We start from the raw sequence: 21,721 nt of genomic DNA, 5'->3' as shown, positions 1-21,721 counted from the left end.
CATTTGCTAAGATCTGTCTTGGTCTGTCTCCTGAGGGCAGGAATTGCATGTCTCAGCTTATCCATTGCTTCCCCCTCCAGCTCCCTCCCCCCTGTTTGGTCTTAATCAGTGCCACAGCTTGGGGTGGGCGGAGGGTAGTGGATGGAGGGAAGAGCTGTGGTGAAAACCTGGAACTGGACGTTAGGGAAATGTTCCTCTTGGCTGCTGGAAAATGCTACAGAGCTCCAAGGAAAGGGCAATTCTCATGGATCATGAACTCCTTCGCTACTTGGTATCTCGCTTCCCTCCTGCTCCTCCAACAGTGTCTATGGGAGCTGGCCGTTTTAAGCCTCTTGAATAGGGGATTGCAAGCTGCCACTGTTTGGCAGAGTAAAGATGGGCAGAGCAGGCTCTGATGTCTTAATGCCAGGCAGGATGGTAGCATGGTTGTCTGTCTGGTTAGAGCATGAGACTCAAGTTGGGCTACTGCCTGTTCTAATCCCGGCGCCATCACTGCTTTACTGTGATATTGGGCAAGTCTCTTAACCTGTCTGTGCCTCAGTAGATTTCTGTGTAAAATGTGGATCGTGCTTAAACCTGGTGGTGGTGACTAATCCGCTAGTTTGAAGTGCTTAAGATCCTTGGGTGGAAGGTGCTAGGGACGTGCGTGCATTATTTGTTAGTATTGCTCTGCCTATCAACCATCCCTAATTAGAATGGAGGTCTTTCAAGTTCAACATAGACCAGTTTACATCTGTGGCATGGTCTGGTGGACAGCTGCTGGGCTGAATTCAAGGGCCGTGGGTGCTGATCTGAACCCAACTCTGCCATTGATGTAGTGTGTGACCTTGGGCAAGTCATTTCACTGCCTCTGTTTCCCCTTCTGTTTTTTAAAAAAAGGGGGAGGGGGAACTTTTTCCAGTGCTTTGAGATCTTGGGATGGGCTTTTGTCACTTGGCACCATAGATACACAAAGCAATATTCTGTACACTGGCTTCCTCTGAGCCTAAAGAAGAGTCCATAATTTCTCGAAATCCCCAGACAGGATGGTGCAAAAATTTGTTTCCACACCTCCAACCTGACCTGTAAAGAGTGGACAGTGCAATGCTAGTAAGAGGGAAATTCTGAAAAGGTGTTACCATCTGCCCTGGAGTGAGCCCACCTAACCCAGGAGTTAGAGGCACTAAGGATGTCCGCTTCCAGAACATGATTAGCCTGGTCTATGCTAGACAAACTTCGCAAACACTTCCCACTGTGGCTGATGCCAAACAAAGAGAGACCATGGAAAGCTAGTGTAGGCAATACTTATGTACTCATGTAGAGGCTTCAGCAGTGCTGGGGTGGGAGGTGTTGTTCAGCTCGTCTAGGGTTTTCAATATTATCTACTGTAACTTTTTTCCTTCCTTTGCCGTCCTCTCACCCTTAGTAATATTGTGTACCACAGGAGCACCTAGAGGCACTGAATGGACTTGGTGTGGGGCAGCCCCTGCCCCAAAGAGTTACCAATCCAGACAAGAGACGCAGGGTAGGAGGGTATGAAACTGAGGGGAAGTAACTTGCAAGAGGTCACACAGCAGGTCAGTGGCAGAGATGGGTATAGAACCCAGGATGAAATCCTGGCCCAACTGACTTCAGTGGCGCTAGGACTTCACTCCAAATCTTTAGAGTCCTAGTCCAGTGCCTGAATTGTTACTACCTTGCCTATCTTCCCGACCAGACCTGTAATCCATCTCTTTTCCCATGGATGCTTTTTCTTCGGTGTCTTGGTGGAATTTTTTTAATATCACCTCATTCACTGGTGGCACGTCATCAGATCCGACACGCTGATCAGCTCAAGCCATGAGGGTTTTTTGTAATGTGATTCAGACTAGTCAACCATCTTGCTAAATACAGTGAAACTGTAATACTGTCTTTAAAAATAAAATACTAAGCATCAGCCAAAAAAAGTGCAACTAGGAAGTTTCCCTTTCCAGAACTTCACTGTGGCTCTAACGGAATCGGACAGAGCCAAGGGATGCAGCCTCCGAAGACCTGTCAACTGCAGTGGAGTATGGATGTGGGAAGGGAATCTTATTTGTATGTACTGCAATCCTGAGTTGAGACACTAACTTGAAATCCATGCATCCTGCTGTGCAATTATTTCTAGCAAATATTAGTCAAGTACAAATTACAAACTGTTCTTGTCTTAGAGAGCTGTCAATCAAATGCTGCTTGTTATCCTAATCAACCTCACTAAAAATAGTGTCAAAACTTATTAGCAGGGAGAAGGGAGAGATATCAAACTGCACTGTAGAGCATCTGCAGCATGTTAACCAACGTACTCAAACTGCCAGCCAAAATACCCCAGTGGGACTGGGAGGAGATGTTTGGTTGGCTGGGTCTGCATAGATCCTGGCAATAAAATCCTTTTTTTTTTTTTCATATCCACCCCAGTGCAACAGAATATTAAAAAACAAAAACAAAAATCCCCCGACTTTAGCCTTTGCCATACCCCCTTGTCTTGGGATCCTTTTAATTCTCCAGCTAAGCGGGGGCTGGGTCAGGTCTTTTATGGAAGATCTCAAAGGCAATCTTAGATGCTCAGGATCACTGTGTGCTCTCATTTGGTCCTTGTCTACACTGATTCTTTCTAAAACCTTTGACCTGTGCAGCTCTGCAAGTGGGAGTTCCCAGGTAAAACATACAGGCAGCCACTGGTATTGAGCCCAGCTCTGAGCCAAGTTAAATACACCAGTGACTTGATCTATTCTAGTGCACTCGCCATTGCTAACATCAATGGCACTTCCTGGCTTTGTCTACACTAGTTTTTTTTATACAGGTTTTGTCATTTGGATGAAATGTGAAATCATGGGCCTGGCCATTTTCTCATGGCAAAAGATCCCATAGCACTTTGAGTAAAGATGTTGCCCTAGCTAAACCCCAAATTCAGTAGTTATAGTCTGAGTTTCCCCTAAATTTTCATATAGGTAGTGGTGTTGTACCTCCACTAAGTTTTAAATTGTTGAGCATTGTTATAGCTGCTGTGTTCACCCCAGAAGTGGCTGCATTTCAGGGTAGCTTAAATATTCTCTGTATATCCCCCCTCCTCTCCTGTGGATTGAAGAGGTGTGTGGTGCTTTGAGATCTTCTGAAAGCTGCTATAGAAGTACAAAATGAGTGACTTGTGGATTTATTTATTTTTTTAACTCTTTGTGCCCCTGTTGGGGGGTGAGGATTAGAGGAATAACTCCCTGAAAGTGGAATTCCAACTAATGACTACTCCAGGGAGTGACCTTTGTGGAAATGATGAGATTGGACACACACCATGTCTGTGAGAGTACTGGTGACACTTCTGAAAGGATTTGCTTTCAAACTAGAATAAATTCAGCCGAAAGGGGTCCAAGAGCCTGAGCATGGTCAACAAATGGAAGCTAGGTGGTAGAAACCAGTTAAGACCTGAGCCTCCAGTTCATCCAGGGGTTTGGGATGGCATATTGGGCCTATCTGCTCTGCTGCTACCTGTGCTCTCTCTGGGGGCAGGACTTGCAGCATCTCTCACAAGCACTATGATGTCCTTGCCCAGCCTGCCCAGTAGGAAACCTGCATCCGTGCACAGGGCTGCTCAGGCTGCTCTGTGTAGGCTAGTTGCGGGGTGGGGTCGGATCTGTGTCTAAACGCTCTGAGATGAAACCCACAGTTCCTCTGAAGAGACCCAGCAGCTCTGGGTACTGCGCTGGCCCACCTGGCTCATGCAGGGAGCAGTTTCTTACACTGGTGACAATGCAGACACCCATTCAGGCAGACGCTTGCGTTGGGTAGCCCTGGGCTGCCACAGACAACCTCCCCTTCCTTACCCTGTTGATCTTGATGAAGTGGAGCGGAGAATCGTCCCCTCTTTACACATGACTGATCAGAGAGGCAGAAGTTGGCTGGCTGTTGTGGACTTCAGAGACCCACCAAGCTAGAAAGTTCTTGGGGAAGGTGAGGAGGGTGGAGATCACAGCCTCCCTGGCTTTGATTAGCCCTTCCCATAAGCTCCTCTTGGCCAGATGGGGAGGCTGATGGGAAGCCCCCTTCATGGGAGGGCGGGGGTGAAGGGAGGAGGTGTGAAACTGATCTCAAGCTGGAGTACTGAAAGCTGCAAGCTTGGGGCTATCTGTGCTGGGAAGGTGCCCAGGAAGCATCACTGCCTATGGGGCATGCAGTGAGCAGCATGTTGAGAACTCTGTGGTAACCTTTCACTTTATTTGTGTCTCAGATTCCTGAAGAGCTGAGGTGACTTCACATACAGCCACTCCACCCCTGTAGAAAGGCTGTAGCTGGACACATTGAGGTAAGACCCTTTTCCTTTTTGGGCAGAGGGGAGAAGAGGGTCTGAGAGTTCTGCAGTGACTGTTGAACAGATCACAAAGTGAAAGCAAAATCTTCTACTTAGAGGCACTTAGATCCCGAGGCAATAGGCACCTTTAGCGGGGTGGACTTTAGCTAGGTCCCAGGTCAGGTACAGTGCAGCGTGCGTGGGAATGACGCACATAACCCGGTCCTGCCAGAGTAATATGTGTGGTTCGGTGCCGAGTGCAATGGGCTGCTGCCCTATGGAAGCTGTGTGGAGAAAAGTGCAGCTATTGGTTTGGTTTGTCTTCATATCAGCTGGTGCTTCCAGAGCAGACATGACTGACTGTGCTAAACTGGGCATGATGCTTTTAGTTCTAACTGGCCTGTTGGAGACACAGCTGAGGCCTTAAACTCATCCCACCAATGGCCTCAAACTCATCCATTGTGATTTCTTCCCTTGAGCTGAAATCATCAGAGAGCTCCAGCAGGCCTGAACTTGCCTTCTGTGCTAATCCAGCTGCGGAAAAGCCTGCCTTATTCTACCGTGTCTAATCAGCCAGGAGCAAGCGTTTGCGAATGCTGGCTGCTTTTGCACTTCACCTTTGTATGGAGAGGGGATGGGGGGCTTTCACATTAAAGATTCTGTGAGATCCTAATTGCTCACAAACCAGATGTGAACTGGAACCACAAATACGTTTTTCCCCATGACAATGTAGCGCTACCATTGTTTGTTTTGTTTTTTTAAACTGGGGGAAATGATGTGAAAAGCAAGAGGGTTTTTGTTTTGGGGGAGGATGGGCGTGAGAGGCAGGAAATGTACAAGTCAACAGATTCTGGTCCCTCTCCTGAAAAGTGACAACACTTTGTTCCCTCTCTCCCCACACAATCTGCTTCTCTGTGTCCTTATTGTATGGCTCTGCACGTGGTTTGGAACCCATATGAGACAGGCTGTAATTCTCTGGGGTAGGAACCATCTTTTTTGTTCATATGTGGTACGATGCAGTGTGCACTGGGCTCCGCGTCAGGATTGGGACTCCAAGGTGCTACCACAATACAGGTAGGCTGTAGTAACGGCTTTGGGGATGATGATTTAGGCAGCTTCCTTCTTGCACCTGAAGCTTGGACCCATGTTCCAAGCAGATCTCCTTCGTAGCGTAGTGGGAGCCTGGAAAACTACTGATACCAGTGCAGAGACCGTGGTGCTGTGCAGATGTTTGTCTCCTGCCATACTCACAAGGCAAAAGGCCTCTCTCATGAGGTGAAAGCAGCCATGTTTAGCTGCAACCACACTGAAGTTGGCACAGTTCTGATCTTGTGGCTAGGACTAAAGGCTCTCCAGGGAAGTGTCCAATATCTGTTTCCTGCTGGGGCTGATATTACAAGCTTCTCAGCTTGGTAGCTTCCTTTAAGCCCAGTAACTCATTTAACAAGGCTAGAAGAGCTGGAACTAGCTGTGGGAGGGAGCGGAGGAGCCAGCCTCCGGGAGGCTCTAGGCTAACCGGCAGTAGATTCAACTGTATTCTCTCCTTCCTCCCTGCAGCCTGTCTTTACTCCCTTCTCTTTCGTGGCTCATTCTTTCTCTCCCCCGCCTGGCAGAGTGTGTCTGATCTCTCCTTAACTCCGAGACCTTTGCACACAGCACATTCCCTGACAGGTCATTAATAACTCCTTTCCCCCAGGCCTCCCCTGTGCCACTCTTTTTAGCAATACAAATTCCTTTGCTAGACTAATGAATAGGCATTGACCCTCCTGGTTTTATCAGAAGGGGGTGGCTGGAGATCTCCTTGTACAGCTGGCTTTCACAACACTGCTGCTGCTTCCTCCTGGATTGTAGGCAGAGGTTGGAATTTTAACCCTGTCTTTGCCTGAGCGTGGAAGCGTGGCTACCTCCAGCTATTGGCAGTCAGGTTTCTGCCAGTGTGGCTACTGATTGCCCACAGCCAGCTCTTGGTGGGCCACCATTAGCTGGAGGGTGGGTGTTGCCTCTCGCTCTTTCAGAGGCACAGCTCTTTCTCCAAAGGTTGATTCAATGACTCAGCATGACTTCTATTTCGCACAGGGAGGGAAGGAAGAAAAATGTTTTTGGCAGCATCTCCAGCAGGGAAGAGTGACGTTGGGGCACTACCTTACAGTGGGCACTGGGCCTGCTTAGAAGCCAGTGGGCATCCAAGGAATGTTGAGGCTCACTGTATCAGTTGCTGCTGGTACTTTGATCTGATGGCCCTTCCCTATCTATGCTGTGATCCTACAGAGTGTAACTGGTGGAGGTTTCTTGGGAGGAGAGGAATGGGGGATGGGAGGGTGGGCTAGCTGTAAGGGGAGTTGAGCTGGTGGCATGGGGGATGGGATCGAACACGGGGCAGAGGAGACCTTGGGAAGTATGTAGTGTAAGTAAAGGAAGAAGGACCCAGGACAGGTCTGAGCTGTTCACCTCTCCCCCACCACACCACTGAATTCTGCCCCACTCTGAGCCTGCTGTCTGACTGACTTTTCTTCTGTGCCTCCTGGCCAGTGGCCCCGTATGTGCCGTTGTTTGCCTCTCTCCAGCCGAGCAGTAGAACGAAAGGCAGAGCCCTACGACCCTTCCTTTTTTGGTCTGTGCGTCCTGTCTCTGCAGCCAAAGCCCTAGAAGCCCACATGAGCGCGAGGCCAAATTAGGCCTCATCAAAGCAGTGCCGGCTGTGGTTCAGCACGAGTCTGTGGGACCCCTTTTTCAAAGGGGTAAACCCGTGGAGGGATGGGGGTTTCCAGCACTTAGGACTCTAAGCCAAGGCACAAACTGTGCACTTGTGAAAGGTGCTCGGGGTGGAGCCCTCCCTCTAGAGGCTAATTTGTGTCCTAGACTCTTGGCCTGGATAGTCCCTGACTTGGAGACGCCGGATACCCTTCCACACTGGCTAGTGTGCTGCAGCTAGCTTCTTGCTCTCCTAGGCAACTTCCTGACATAGGCTCCAAGGTACGCCAGCCCAGCATGGCGGCTTTCTCAGCTGGAGCCTGCTGGCGGGGCTCGTGATGTGGGGGCAGTGGTTCAAAGTGGGTGTGGGAAGGGAAAGTTCGGGGGGACTCTCTCCCAATGAAGTCCCTGAAGATAGACAAGGACTCTCTTGAGAGTAAGGTTGCTGTAGTGTGCCCCACTTGTGAATGGATGGGGTGGAGGAGAAACACCCCCAGGAGTCTGAAACAAGGGCATCAAAACTCCTGCTGCCTGTTTGGGGCCTAAGCAGATCAGAAAGTGTCTCAAGAGGTGACAAGTAACCGTGGGTCTAACGTGTCGGAGTGGCCATTGCTGGGTGCTTTAGACGAAGACCTGCCTCTTTCCCCTCTCCACGCCCCCCCCCCCATACACCAGTTCTCTGACGCAAGGTGGGGGGTTGGCTCCTGAAGCAAGGGGATGATTGGTCTTGTTCAACTGTATTTTAACTAGTGCAACTGCAGGGGCGGATCTTACTCATGTAAAAAGCCTGGCCCTTTTCTGAAACCCATTTCAATGAGTTGTGGTGATGTTGTACCCATAAGCGCCTGTGGGGACCCAATTGCTGTGTGAGCAGTACAGTGTCAGTCCCACCTCCTACACCCGTTGCCCATTGTCTTTCCCAGGAGTCATTCTCTCTGGACCAAGTTCACAGCTAGTGTAAGTGATTTCAGCAGAGGAAGAGAGAATTTGGCCCATTGTCTGTCTTCTCCTCCCACTACACACTGATCTGGGGAAGTCCTAGTGAAATACTCTGACACTAGGCTCTTATGGGACTCTGAAAAGGGGACACTGCATTGCATTACGGCACGGTTAAGTTAGGCCCATTATGTCTGTCTTTCAGATGCTCGCCTGCTCGCTCACCAGGCCAAAAGAAAGTGACTCAGAATGATTAGGAAAAATCCCTGCTCTTATGCACAGACCATGTTACGAGACTCTGTCTTTTTCCGTTTGGGGAAGTGTTGTTTCCAGGGGAAATTCTGAGCTGACTTGGGTACTGTGACTGCCCATGTAATGGTGGAAAACGAGCCGTGTGGTTAGTCCCTGTCCTGCATTGCGCGTGTCGTCTCCTCCCTTTGCGCATAGATGGAATTTAGCAGGGCAGAATCTAGTAACGGGAACACGTGGCGGGAGACCTGAATCACCTGAGACAAAGGTAGGAAAAAATAAAAGGCTGAACTGGGGGCAAGAGGGAATGTTTCTGTCTTTCCCTGTCCGATTGTTATTAACAAGTATTCCAGAGTATGAGGAACAGCAGTCTCCTAGATCATATTTTCTGTATTGCTCTTCTGCATGATTTATTTTTAAAAGACCCTTATTCCCTTGGTCTCTGGCTCCTGTTTTTCCTCCATGCACAGGCAAGCCATGACTTTGCCTCCCTTGTGAGATGCCATTGCCACGGAAGTCTCTTGGCCTGCCCAAGGATTCTGTTTTGTGTTCCTGTTGTGCCTTCAGCCTGAGGGGTCCAAGCACTTTGCACAGCTTAATGTTTGAAGTAAAGAAATACTACCCTCACTTCCCAGATGGGGAGGAAAAACTGAGGAGAAGTGACCTGCCCAAGGTCTCCCAGTGTCCGAGTCCAAAAGAAAACTCTGGTCTCCTGACTCCTGGTTCTTTAGCTATGGATGAGGGCCCCGATCCTGCAAATGTTTACATGTACGCTCCACTTTACTACCCTGAGTAGCTCCATTGGAGTAGCTCCATTGATTTCAATGGAGCTATTCAGGATAGTAAAGGTTAATAATGTGTAAGTGAGTGGTTTTTGGTTTTGTAGAAAAACAATTATGCTCCCTGGATCTAGAGGTTGGAAGTGAGCAGATGACCTCAGCTTTTTCAGAAACAAAGGAGTTTATTTTGAAGACAAGATCTAATAATAAAGACATGGGGCTTACAGAAGCAGAACTCATTCCATTAGGAGGAAGGGTTTTCCATTTAAGGGGTAGGTAGCTCCCTAAAGCAAAGGCCCATACACCCACGCCTATCTGATCCCACTTTGCAGAAATCATAAGTGGAGATGAGGTTCCTCAACTGGAACACTGTCTCAGAACCTCCTTGGCTCTGTATAGGTGTGTGGTGTATTCCAGACAGTGCTGGAATTGCAAGCTGTCACTTTAAGAGAAGGGAGATGGACAGGGTTCCTGACCCTGCTTGCAGGTTAGGGAGCTCTGTAGCAAAGCATGTGACTGCAAAGGTGCAGCTGATTGGCATCAGTCTGTTTTAAAGCAAGGTGCACTGAGTTGTGCGTGGCTACCTTGAGGGAGTAGCCCGTTTTCTCTGTTTAGGTTCTTGAGCGTTATTTCTGAATTCTAAGAAATAAAGTAGTGTTACGTTGCAACCTTCCAGCCAGAGTATTTTTGTTTTTATCTAATTTCTCTGTCTTGACATGACCATCACAGTGTAGACTTGAACTTGTTGGCTCACACCCTTTAAGCTTCTGTCAGAGAGAAGTTTGCTCAGAAAAGATCATTCTGAGCTTCCAACCTGGCCCCGTGCATTTTGCAGAATCCCTTGCAACTTCCTCCTGCACTGCTTCATCTAACCTGCTCTCAGATTTCTGCCCCACACGTGTATCTGCCATCTTCTCTGGCCCTTGCACAACTGCTCAACTTATTAAGAACTGCCCCTCTCCCCCAAAATGAACTAGCCTAAATACTTCCTTCTGTAGCTTCAGGACATTGCTATGTATCCTGCCATCTTCAGAGACCAAAATAATTCCCTTCTTTCATGTATATCGCTATTTAGAACGTATTTATAGAATGTGATCTTGAGTTGAAAAATGTTGTATTTATTTATATATATATATAATATCACACACAATATTATTTTTATATATATAAATATATCACACACACACGGAGCTTAGCTACTAACTACCTAAAATGCTCAGAATCGGAACTCTGTGTGTGTTGCATAAGAATATAAGAATGGCCATACTGGGTCAGACCAAAGGTCCATCTAGCCTAGTATCCTGTCTTCTGACAGTGGCCAATGACAGGTGCCCCAGAGGGAATGAACAGAACAGGTAATCATCAAGTGATCCGTTCCTTGTTGCCCATACCCAGCTTCTGGCAAACAGAGGCTAGGGATACCATCCCTGCCCATCCTAGCTAATAGCCATTGATGGACCTATCCTCCATGAATTCATCTAGTTCTTTTTTGAACCCTGTTATAGTCTTGGCCTTCACAACATCCTCTGGCGAGGAGTTCCACAGGTTGACTGTGCATTGTGTGAAAAAAATATTTCCTTTTGTTTGTTTTAAACCTACTGCTTATCAATTTTATTTGGTGACCCCTAGTTCTTGTGCTATGAGAAGGATTAAATAACTCTTCCTTATTTACTTTCTCCACACCAGTCATGATTTTATAGACCTCAAGCATATCCCCCCCCCCCAGTTGTCTCTCTTTTCCAAGCTGAAAAGTACCAGTCTTGTTAATCTCTCCTCATATGGCAGCTGTTCCATACCCCTAATCATTTTTGTTGCCCTTTTCTGAACCTTTTCCAATTCCAATATATCTTTGAGATGGGGCAACCACATCTACATGCAGTGTGTGTGTTAATACTCAACTGTTGCATCCCATGGGCTACTTATGGGTAGTAGGGTGTCTCCCACAATCTTTCGGGATGTTTAAAATCCCATCTTTCCAGTGATGATCCAGCACTTGTGTCTGAACTTCTGATGTGGTTATAACTTGTGTAAGATGATCTGACTCCTCTCTTCCTGCCCATAGGTGCTGGAACAAAAAGCGCTGGGGGTGCTCCACACCCCCTGGCTTGAAGTGGTTTCCATCATATACAGGGTTTACAGTTTGGTTCCATGGCTCTCAGCACCCCCATCATACAAATTGTTCCAGCCTGCTCCTGCCTGTCCCCTAATAGGGACACTGAATGTAGTGTTTGTATGCAACAGTCTCCTGCTGGATGCGATTACTTCCCTCTGCTGTGTCCCACGTAACGTTCTTGTCGGATCACAAGGCGGCTGTTGCAATGTGGGGTGGCTGTCGTCCTGGTGAAGTGTCAGTGACGCCCCCGTGGTCTTGTGAGTCCTGCTTTCAGAATGCTGGGCTGCCTCTCTGAAACGGAAACTTCCTTGCTGTTCAGACGACCTTTGTGGGAGAGGTTTCAGGGTAGCAGCTGTGTTAGTCTGTATTCGCAAAAAGAAAAGGAGGACTAGTGGCACCTTAGAGACGAACCAATTTGTTTGAGCATAAGCTTTCATGAGCTACAGCTCGCTTCATCAAAAGCTTATGTTCAACTAAATTGGTTCGTCTCTAAGGTGCCACTAGTCCTCCTTTTCTTTTTGTGGGAGAGGAAAGTCAAAGGAGGATTATGGAAAAGGCTTATTTTGGAAGCCAATGGTGGTAGCACATCTTGAATGGCTCTAGGATTTAGAGACGCACCTCCCCAGTGCCTGTCTGGTACCCTATGAGCAGTGGGCGCTGGCTATCCTACCTGCCCCCAAAGGAAATGGTGAACCTTAGACATCAGCTGACCATTCTGAATCTGCTCCCAATGTCCAGTTTTCCCAAAGAGTAATGCACAACCATGATGGGACCCGCAGGCCCTCTGCTGGGCGTGTGTGTGAGGGGATGCACTCGGGAAAGTGGGCCCACAAGGGAGTTGGTGTCTGAACACTTCACGCTGAGTGGGGGTGGTCCGAGGGGAGCAGCAGAGTTCAGAGCTGTCTAATGTTGGAGCCCAGCACTTGTTTTTTCCCTTAGCTGAGCTAGGGCAGATGGTCTTCGGATCCTCTACCTGAGGTCCTGATTGCTTGTAGGCCTTAAATTTCCCATAAAATTCCTGGGGTGCCTAGTCCTATTATTGCACGGGCCAAATTTGAACTCTGGTAAGTACGTTCAGCTTAGTCGAAGTGCTTGCTGCAGTGTGAAATTGGATCTTCTGTAGCGTTCTTCTGTGTTTGCTGATGCATCATCCCCCCTAGAGATGGCTGCTTGGCAGTGTTGGGTGGAGAATGATCTCCATGTAGTACAGAGGAGTCGGAACGCTTCTGGACTCTGGACCTGATCTTTGTGGCTAGGCTAGTCTGTCTAGTTGGTTACTTGTGAAAGGCACGTGCTCTGCATAATTCATTCTACTGCAATGCTATTGAGTGTGCTTCTCTTTGGTACTTGAAATATCGCTTACTAAGTGCATTGAGTCTATTTCACTAGCTAATACAGAGAAGTGGGAGACTGTACCTGAATATAATGAGGTGGAGCCCATCCCCGGGTGGTCGTGATGGGAGGTTTGCCAGCTGAACAGTGGTTGGTTGGCCAGTACACAAGGGGTCTGGAGGAGTCCGTCCAGACCCTAGCGGGTAGACGTTTGTGTCACCCAGACCACAGGGATCTGCTTAACCCCACTGTCTTCTCCTCCAGTTTTGGACCATGGGGAGCAGCAAGAGCAAACCCAAAGACCCCAGCCAGAGGAGACGCAGCCTGGAATCTGCTGAGAATGCCCACCATGGCGGCTACCCTTCCTCTCAAACACCCAGCAAGACGCCTGTCCCCGACCCCCATCGGACCCCCACCCGCTCCTTCGGGAGCATGGCTGCTGAGCCAAAGCTCTTCGGAGGCTTCAATACGTCCGACACAGTCACGTCCCCGCAGCGCTCGGGGGCTTTAGCTGGTCAGTATGACGTCAGCTCTGACCTGCCAGAGTGGGAGGAGCAGCTGGAGGTTCTGGGGGAGGGAGGCTGTTAGAAGGGAGCCATGTGCTAGATGAGGAAGAACTGTCTCGCGGGAGTGCTGGACCCTGAGCCTTAGGCTGGTGGGGGCCGTATGACGGGTCGGTGCCATTTTTGCCAGCTGTGAGGAAGGCTGCAGTGGAGAATCCAGCCTTGCAAATGCCATGAGGAAAGCAGAGGCTGTGCCGAGCACGGCTCATGGCTAATTGCCATGGGGGAGCAAATGCTTCCTGGAGCGGGAGTGTGGCTAACAGGATGAGTTTGGGTCTGTTTCAGGCGGAGTCACCACCTTTGTGGCCCTCTACGACTACGAGTCACGGACGGAAACAGACCTTTCCTTCAAGAAAGGGGAGCGCCTCCAAATTGTCAACAACACGTAAGTGCGTCTGCCTGCTCGCTGGGCTGGGGACACCTCTGCTGCTTGGGCTGGCATCTCCCTTGGAGAGGTTCCGACCCTTCCTGCTCAGGGGAGCCCCGCTGGTAACATTCCTGCCTCAAAACTGCTCTTCTCCCTCTTGCTTCTCCTCTTTCTTCTATGTTTAAGCCCCGACTGGTCATGTCTGTTGCCTGGGGTTTGCACGTGGTTCCTCTGGGATCCTTCCCTTCCCAAAGCCTGGTAGTGTGGCTGTCTGCCTGTCCAGCTGCAGAGGGGTGGGCTGTGCCTCCTGTGCCAGCGAAGGGCCCCTGAGCTAGACCCAGGGGATTTATCAAGAGTACCACGAGCTGCTGTCTCTGCCTCTGGGGCTGCTGCCAGATAGGGAGCTTCGGGGCCATGGAGCAGCCCATGCAGCACTAGGTGGTGAGGGGCAGCTAGTGGGATCCTCCAACTTGCCCCATTCAAGCAGCCTCCCTTCTTACCTCCCTAGCCCTCCGTCCCAGGACTGGGGAGGGCTGGTATGGTTCCCTGCAGCGCTGCCCAGAGCGCTAGAGAGGCTCCAGTCCCTCCCTTCAAGGAGGTAGTGAAGGGAAGCTGACCTGCTCTAAGGAGCATACCTGTGACTGGAGTCATGTGGTGGGTTCTCCCCTGCTCTGTGACATAATGGTGCCGCTGGGTCTCAGTCCCCAGCGTCCTGCCCACCCCTTGAGGACTGGATGTGATGTGTATCTCGGGGCAGAGGCAGTGAATGCACCTCAGATGGTTTGACAGGCATCCTACGGTCCATGCAGAGGATCTCCCATGGAAGTGGGTAACAGACACCTGCTCGCCCTGCCGGAGGATCCACTGGGAAGATTGTGAAGCCCTCTGTGTCTTGATGTGACGCCTTCCGGGGTTTAGGTGCCAAGGGAACTGCATTTACCCAGGCAGCCTGCGCTGCGGGAGCTGGGCAGCAGAATGAGGCATTTGGGAAATCCTGGGGGTTACTGAGTTAGTCCCCCTCTCTTACTAGAGCTGGGTCCTGCATCTGGCCTGCTCTCCCCAGTGCTAGGGCGGGGTTGGTGTTCTGGAGCTAGAGGAGGCCTATCTTGAGCTGTGAGATGTTCAGGCAGTCTGAGCTCTGGGAAGGTCCAGGAGGGGACCAGCAAAAGGGTGCTGGGAAGCACCGGGAGGTGAGCAGCGAGCATGCAAAGGGCCCCCTGGTTGAATGCAAGTGGCGTCTCCCCTTAGAACTATCACTAAAGTCACTGCAGTCCCCTCAAAGCGAGACACACAGAGGTTAAGTGACGTGCCCAGGGCCACAGAGGGAGCAGGCATCTGACTCGGGAGTCCCTGGCTCCGAGTTCTGTGCTCGGATCACTTCACAGTTCCCCTCCGTAAGCTAGGAAACGGCCCTCTGCTGTTGACGCTGTGGAGAGGGATTGTTGGTTGTTTCTCTGGCTGCTCGGAGCATCTAAGGTGTCTGTGGCAGAGCGAAAGGTTAGATGCTTCCTGGGGTGAGCCAGACCTAGAGGTTCTTATTGAAAGATGCATCGTCAGGATCACCTTTAGTTTGACCTAGTGTTGGGGCCAGGCTCTAGGGTGAACCAGAGGGTTCTCTCTAGGGTGAATCTGCCCCACCACCACCACCACCACTCCCCAAAACAAACCCCCATTGGGAAGTATTGTCCTGTTACTCGTGGTGCCCCTTGGCTGCCAAATCTCTCCTCTGCCTAGTGGCATCAGCCTCCCCAGTCTTTAAATAAATCACACCTCTCGGGGGTTTATTGTGCTTCCCTGCTTCTGGCTGACAGCCTCAACTGAGGCCACAGGATCTCAAATCCTTTTTGATTGCCTTGTGAGATCTCTCCACGCACACTTCTTTCCCAGTTCAGCAGCACCGGCGCCTGTGTAGTACCTCTAATCTAAGCCCTGTCTCTTTCTCTCCTGCACAACATGCTTTCATTTAGGAGAAAAGTGGATGTCAGGTGTGTATCTGTTTTTACTTTTTTGTTTAAAGCCAACTTCCTTCCCGGGTGGGCTAAAGGGCAGCTGGGGAGGGGGTTGCTTCGTGGTCCATTTATGGTCCCTGGTCACAGTTGCACTTGGATCCCTTTGTTTTGTTTTTCCCCCCAGTGGAGCTTTTATAGGTTCATCTTCTAACTACTGAATAGCCCTGCCTAGATCTGTGTGCCAATACTGCGGTGGTCTGAATTCAGTCCCCTCTTCTCATCCAGGTCTGGCACCTTCTTCCCCCATCCCTTCCCAACAAAGCACTTCCTACCTGTTTGTTTTCTCTCCCCCTTTTTTGTTTCTCCCATTCATCCAAGCCACCAGTGCACCAATCTTTCTAATGGCAATGGGGGAGGCAGGCAGGACAGAGTGGGGACTGCTTCCACCCTGCCTCTCTGAAATTCCTGGTGCTGCACCCCTTCATCTCCTCAGCTCCCCCAGTGGCATTCTTGCCAGCTCTTTACACTGCATGTCGCATGCAGTTGGAAGTAGGATAGTGCAAAGGGCTGCAGAAGGAGAGGTGTTGAATTTGTTCTTCGTTGGAACCAAGTGTGTGCTTTTTAATAAGTGTGCATGCACAGACAAGCTTATCAGTAGATACGTTTCAGAGCTCTTACGGTGCGCCGACCAAATAGCCATGCTTCAAGGAATGTGCATGCTCTTCTGGCAAAGGTTGTGCTGTGGGAGACACATCTGTCCGGGTTCTTACACTTTCCCCTGCCACTTTCTTAAAACTAAGGAAATTTAAAATGTGAAGGAAACACTTAAAGATTGCAACATCAAGCACTGGCAGGTCCAATAACTCCCTGACTGTGAGGTTTCTACTGCTATGTTACTTGTGTGGTGTTGCCCAAATGGAATTTTTCAGTTCCCAACTCCTGTGTGTTTTTGGTTATTAACTCAAGCCATAAAATCTCTCTCTAATGTGTGAAGTGGCTAAGTTCAGTGTTGCAGAAGAAACCTCAACTTTGGGAGTTTCCTGACCCCTTTTTGAACGTTTGACTTTTGGAATCTTAATTTTGTACTAATGCTAGCTTTGGTTTCTAATGAGTACCCTAAAAGGAGGAATCTGCCTATTGGGGATTTTGGATTGTGCAAATGTCTGAGAGAGGTTCCCCCTACTCCCGTGCACAAAAGGCAACTCTGCTTTCCATCTGAATTACATTTGCTCACTATTCCAAAGTATGTGTGTCTCCTTTGTACATGCTGCAGGGACTCTGAGAACAAAATGGCTATCTCTGCAGGCCAGGTAGAGTGCTTGGAAATCCTAAGGTGCACTATGCAGGAGAAAAGATCTCCGTTTCAAGCTACATACCCCACAGTATCCAGTGTAACCGCATTGCTGTGACCTTCACTTTATCAGAGGAAAAAACCATCTTTAGAAAGCAGCTTCATGCAGTGCTGTTAGGGGAGTGACCAGGGGTGAAAGTAACTGAGGACACTTACCAGTACAGGGCTGGGGTGGCTCTGGCCCCCAGAAGGGGCGGGGCCTCCAGCGGAAGGGGCTGCCTGGCCCATGCTGCCCAGGGCTCCCGTGTTGATTTAAAGGGCCCAGGGCTCCGGATGCCGCTGCCGCAGTAGCAGCGTCTGGGGCCCTGGGCCCTTTTAAATCGCCGGCCCCAGGGTAGGTGCTCCCTTTGGGGCCCCCCCCGCCCGTCGGTGGCCAGGGGGCAAAAGGGGCAGGGACGTTAAAGTGCTGCATGGCCCTTTGCCGTGGCAACGCTTTAATGTCCCTGCCACTTTTGCCTCCCCTGTAGGCGGCCCTGCCAGTACGGACACTACTGGCAGGGCTGCTGACAGGGTGGGGGAAGGGGCAGCGACGTTAAAGATTTAACATCGCTGCCCCTTCCCTCCCCCCTCCGCCTCCTACCAGCGGGGCCGCCGACAGGGGAGGCAAAAGGGCAGCACTTTAATGTGGTGCTGGTTCTTACTGGTACACAGTATCGGCCCGTACTGGCTCACTTTCACCCCTGGGAGTGACTAACCTACACGTGTTGAATGATTGAAAACACTTAATCTTCTGCCTAACACACTGAGATGTGCAGACATTCCTGGGATAACCACCCACCTTGTCATGCGTTCTCGCTGACCATGCAGTGGAGCTGGCATTCTAGCCACATGTTCTGAATGCAGTTAGCCCAAAACCTAGTCATTTTGTTTTCCTTTTGCGAAGTATCATTAGAGAAATATGTGGCAGATGGAAAATCCTGCCTAGCGATACATCCAGGCCCTTTGGTATTGGAACTAGAGTCATGTAACCTCTCAGGAAATGCTTCTGGTTGAGGTAGGTTACAAACTCCCGCCCACGCCTGGTTTTGAGTCAATCTGAGTTGGTTTATGGGTTTGCTTCGAAACCACACAGAGCTCAGTGTCTTCAGCACTTTTCTTCTGGAGTCGCTGATCTTGTTTCGACTCAGTTAAACTTGAGAAGGAGCCATAGGCTTGGAGTGAGAGAGAACTATTGCGTAGACCTCTGTGGAATGAAACAGCCAAGTGTCTCCCATCCTTCGGTTAAAGAGGAGGGACTCGGGTGGCGAGCCAGGAGGTGACTACACCTTTGCAAAGCTGGGAAGGTGGTAAGTGGCAAGGCCTCTCCTCTGTCTCCTGAGCTTTGGTGGCCTATAGCCAAAGCTCATATAAAAGGTGTGCGGGTCCGTCAAAGTCACTGGGGAATAGCACAGCAACTTGGTAACGAGAGCTGCCCCGCTCCACTTCTCACACCCCAATGAGAGGCTAATGTCAGGGCTGACTGGACCATTTAAAATGCTCATGATACGCACTGTAGAGATGGCCCCCAAACAACCCCCCACCCCCACCCCCATATGAATAATTGGATCTCCCAAACTTGATGTGGTTAGAAATCCGCCCCGGTTCAGAACTGCCAGAATAATTTGTGTTCTCATAGCACCTAGGAGCCCTGTCCATGGACCTGTTGTGCTAGGTGCTGTACAAACACACAACAAACAGAGCCCCTGCCCCAAGGAGCTTCCAATCTAACTGTATAGTGAGCTGAACCAAACCTACCGATCAGGATCGCCAGCACCTCACAGTTCAGCTGCAGGTCTCTGAGACTCAGGCCCCATTCTGTACCATGGCTATAACTGATGACACTGTCATCCCTAACCTGGTTACAAGGCAGCTTAAATTAATAGGCCAAGATTTACAAAAGTGGCTAGGGACTTTGGCTGCCTCCATTTTTGGAGGGAGGGGGGAGGAAGACGTTCGTAAAGTTTTCAGAGGGTGGGAGCTCAGCACTTCCTGAAAAGTCACACCTCTGATCTGCCTCAGATATTGAGGCCTTCATGAGGAGAAGTCACTTCTAGGAATCTTGGCTGCAGCATACCCAAGGCGTAACCTGGGACAGGGGCCCAGTTAAGGAACCTTGATACAGCTAGAATCACTTGACATCATTGTCTCCATGACAGACAGACAGCAAAGCTGGACTTTCCTGTCACATTGGCTAGGCTGGAAAGATTGAGGTTTACCCTGCTCATTTGTTAGAGCTGGTCAAAAATTTATCTGACGGAACAGTTCTCCATTGGAAAATGCCGAGTCGATGAAATCGAATCGCTCTTGCAAAATGTTTTTTGACAGGGAAACTAACAAAAAAAACAACATCTAAATATTTTATTTAGATTTAAACATTTTTACTCAAACTATCATATAATTGAAACAATAAAAAACACATTTCAACCTTTATCGAAATTAAACATTTTGGGATATTTTTGTTTCATGGGGAGTTAAAAATCAGATTTTGGGGTGGGTTGGTTTGTTTGTCCCAATGTGGGATGAAACCAGATTTTGAAAGCTCAGAATTTCCCGTCTCAGTTTCTCTTTTCAGCCAGCTCTTGTTCATCCTTGTTCCCCAGTGTCTGTCCCCTCTGTAATGGATTCAGTACAGCACGGACCCATGGCTGGCGCATCAGCTTAGCACAGGGGGAGCTGTGGAATCCCTTGAGCTATTCCCCATGCCTTTCCATGGAGAGGGATCTCTCTTCAGAGTGGCCCACTGGCAGCATACCTACCTACTTAGGCAACAGTTTGGTAGGATGCCACCATCTGCCAACGTCCTAGTGTTGCAGCGGAGACAGGATCCCGATCACGGGTGTGTAAGCAGTTTGCCTGGGCCTCCCAGCTCTCTTTAGAAAGAGCTCCCAAAATGCATTGTCCCCTGTCTTGCTCTACATGCATCTCCTCTGGCACTGTAGCCTCTGCTGAGGCAGGATGGCATAGTTGACCTGAGTTTCCCAGAATGCACTGTTGGTATCTATCTTAGTTACTTATTTGGCCCCCATTCCAGTGTTATCCAAGCCCCTCACAACCTTCAGTGTATGTGTATGCCACACCCCTGAGAGACAGGGCAGTGCTAATCTCCCCATTTTGCAGGTGGGGCACAGAGAGAAAGTGACTTGCCCAAGATCTCATTGGGAAGCGTGCACTACATTGGCCTTCTAAATAGATGTGCTTGCTAATGGGGCAGTATTGGTGCATCTGCAGGTGCACAATATTTCCCCATTATACAGAGTGAAAACACCTGTAAAATGGGTCATGAGATGGCCTGAGCTACCAAAGGCTGAGGGATCTGGATCCAGGTTTTGGGTTAGGCCATTGTGCAGGGAGGGACTAGCAGGGGATCTGAATTTCCCCAGGGTTTGAGGCAGAGAGTTCAGATCTGGAAGATGTGTGGTTGGGTGTCTTTTTGTTAAGCTCAGACCATCTCTTAAAATGTGCCTTTAAAAAAACCCTGAAGTTATCCATTTATTTGAAACTAAATATTTATTTATTTGTTCTGAAAATATGAATCCTCTGGTAAAGTATCTCAAGACCCTTATCAGGAATCTGCAGAGTTCTTTGTAGATTTGTTTATCCTGCAGTCACAGTAAATTAGACGCAGGCTCTTCCTTCCTCTCTCCCATCTGACTCTGATAGAACAGTCTCTGTAATATATGACTGCCATCTCCCATAGAACAAAACTTCCCCAGTCTTCGGGCACTCCTTTCTGCTTGTGACCCACTTACAAGAATCCCCCGAGACACCCCAGTGAAAATCTGGGAACTGGTGCGACAAAGTCGTTGCCCTGGATTTGTTTTCTCACTTCACCAGTCTGCTTATCCCAAGAGATCGCTGCTAATGGAAGTGACAGCCGTACTTTATTGTGACAAGATGGTGGGCTTGACTATCCCGTTATCCGTCTCAGAGCCCCTAGATGTGCTTAGACCCTAAAGTGATGAACCAGAACAATCTGTATAGACTCTTCTCAAATTCCAGCCTTGTAAAATTGTACTTGGGGCAAGTAACACTTTTGTGGGCATATACATTGGATCAATCCTCCTGGTGCAGATGAGCAAGTACACTTTTTAAAATAGATTTTAACAACTTCTACATCTAGTCACTAAGCCTGTGTGCACTGTAGCAGTAATTGTACGTGTAAATGTCTATGCATAATCCCATGGGCAAATGATGCACTTTTGCTCATGCAGTTAGGAACATTTGAGCTTTGTGTCTGGATTGGAAAATTTTCCTGTCCATTTTCCAAGGCTGCCATGTGCCATCTGATCTGTGTATACACTGTGTTAAGGGTACACACACTCGTTCCTTTCAAAGTGCAGGGAGGTGGTCTTTTGGGGGAGTTCGTGCTGTCATCGCAGTCTATGAAACAGCTTGGTGGAGTCTGAGACACCTCTGTTCTGAGGAAATGTATTCTCAAATCCACATGGAGGGTTTGCCTACCCAGCAGCCGTGGCTTCACTTGTGAAATTCTGCAAGATAAAGACATTCCAAACCACCTTGACATTTGGAGTGCTTTCAGGGTTAGTTCTTTAGAGAGAGAGGAGCGCGTACCACATGGAGCAGGAGCCTGCTCCTCACCTCTTCCCTCTTGCTCACTTCACATAAAGCTTAGGGTACTGCATCTCACCAGGGCTGCACCAGCAACTTGTGCACGGCCACATGAATAACTGAGCTCCGAGACAGCTTCTTAAGGTGACTCCTGGGATAACACCGCAGTAGCTCTGAGCTCCCCGTGCAGCCCAATACTTAAGCATGGATCCATAGGCACCGACTTTTACTTTTCCCCAGGGTTGCTCCGGCCCCTCCCACGAGGCCACATCCCCTGCTCCATCCCTGCCCTCGCTCCGCTTTTTCCTGGCCCCAGCTTGCTGTTCTCTGCCCTTCCCCAAGCTGCCAATCTTGTGCCAAACAGCTGTGGCTGGTGGGTGCTGAGCACCCTCTATTTTTTCCGTGGGTTCTCCCCACAGAACAGAGTCGGCACCTGTGCCTGGATCCACTTCTGCTGGAAGAGCCCCTCACCCAATCATGTAAGCGCCTCATACAGGATCACTGATAGGGAGAGATTACATGAAACCTGACGCCAATCATGACCGTCCTTTCCCCACTGAATTCAAA

The 21,721-nt window shown here is 49.5% G+C and overlaps 1 protein-coding gene across 7 annotated transcripts in view; it reads left to right on the top strand.

The window, feature by feature from the left end:
- Window positions 1-21,721, top strand: part of SRC (SRC proto-oncogene, non-receptor tyrosine kinase) — a 72,331-nt gene that overhangs the window by 29,866 nt on the left and 20,744 nt on the right. For 4 of the 7 annotated variants that reach the window (XM_073309677.1, XM_073309681.1, XM_073309679.1 and 1 more), the window contains exons 2-5: window positions 4,217-4,291; window positions 12,641-12,890; window positions 13,225-13,324; window positions 15,274-15,291. In XM_073309677.1, coding sequence (XP_073165778.1) covers window positions 12,650-12,890; window positions 13,225-13,324; window positions 15,274-15,291 — 359 coding nt within the window. In that variant the 5' untranslated portion in view covers window positions 4,217-4,291; window positions 12,641-12,649. Of the gene's footprint in view, window positions 1-3,876; window positions 3,940-4,216; window positions 4,292-8,108; window positions 8,421-12,640; window positions 12,891-13,224; window positions 13,325-15,273; window positions 15,292-21,721 lie in introns of those variants that run through there. The other 3 variants (XM_073309678.1, XM_073309680.1, XM_073309682.1) reach the window with 3 other exon arrangements.

Source organism: Lepidochelys kempii, chromosome 13, assembly GCF_965140265.1.
Source record: "Lepidochelys kempii isolate rLepKem1 chromosome 13, rLepKem1.hap2, whole genome shotgun sequence".
Classification (NCBI taxonomy): domain Eukaryota; kingdom Metazoa; phylum Chordata; order Testudines; family Cheloniidae; genus Lepidochelys; species Lepidochelys kempii.
This window is presented reverse-complemented; position numbering and strand designations above follow the sequence as displayed.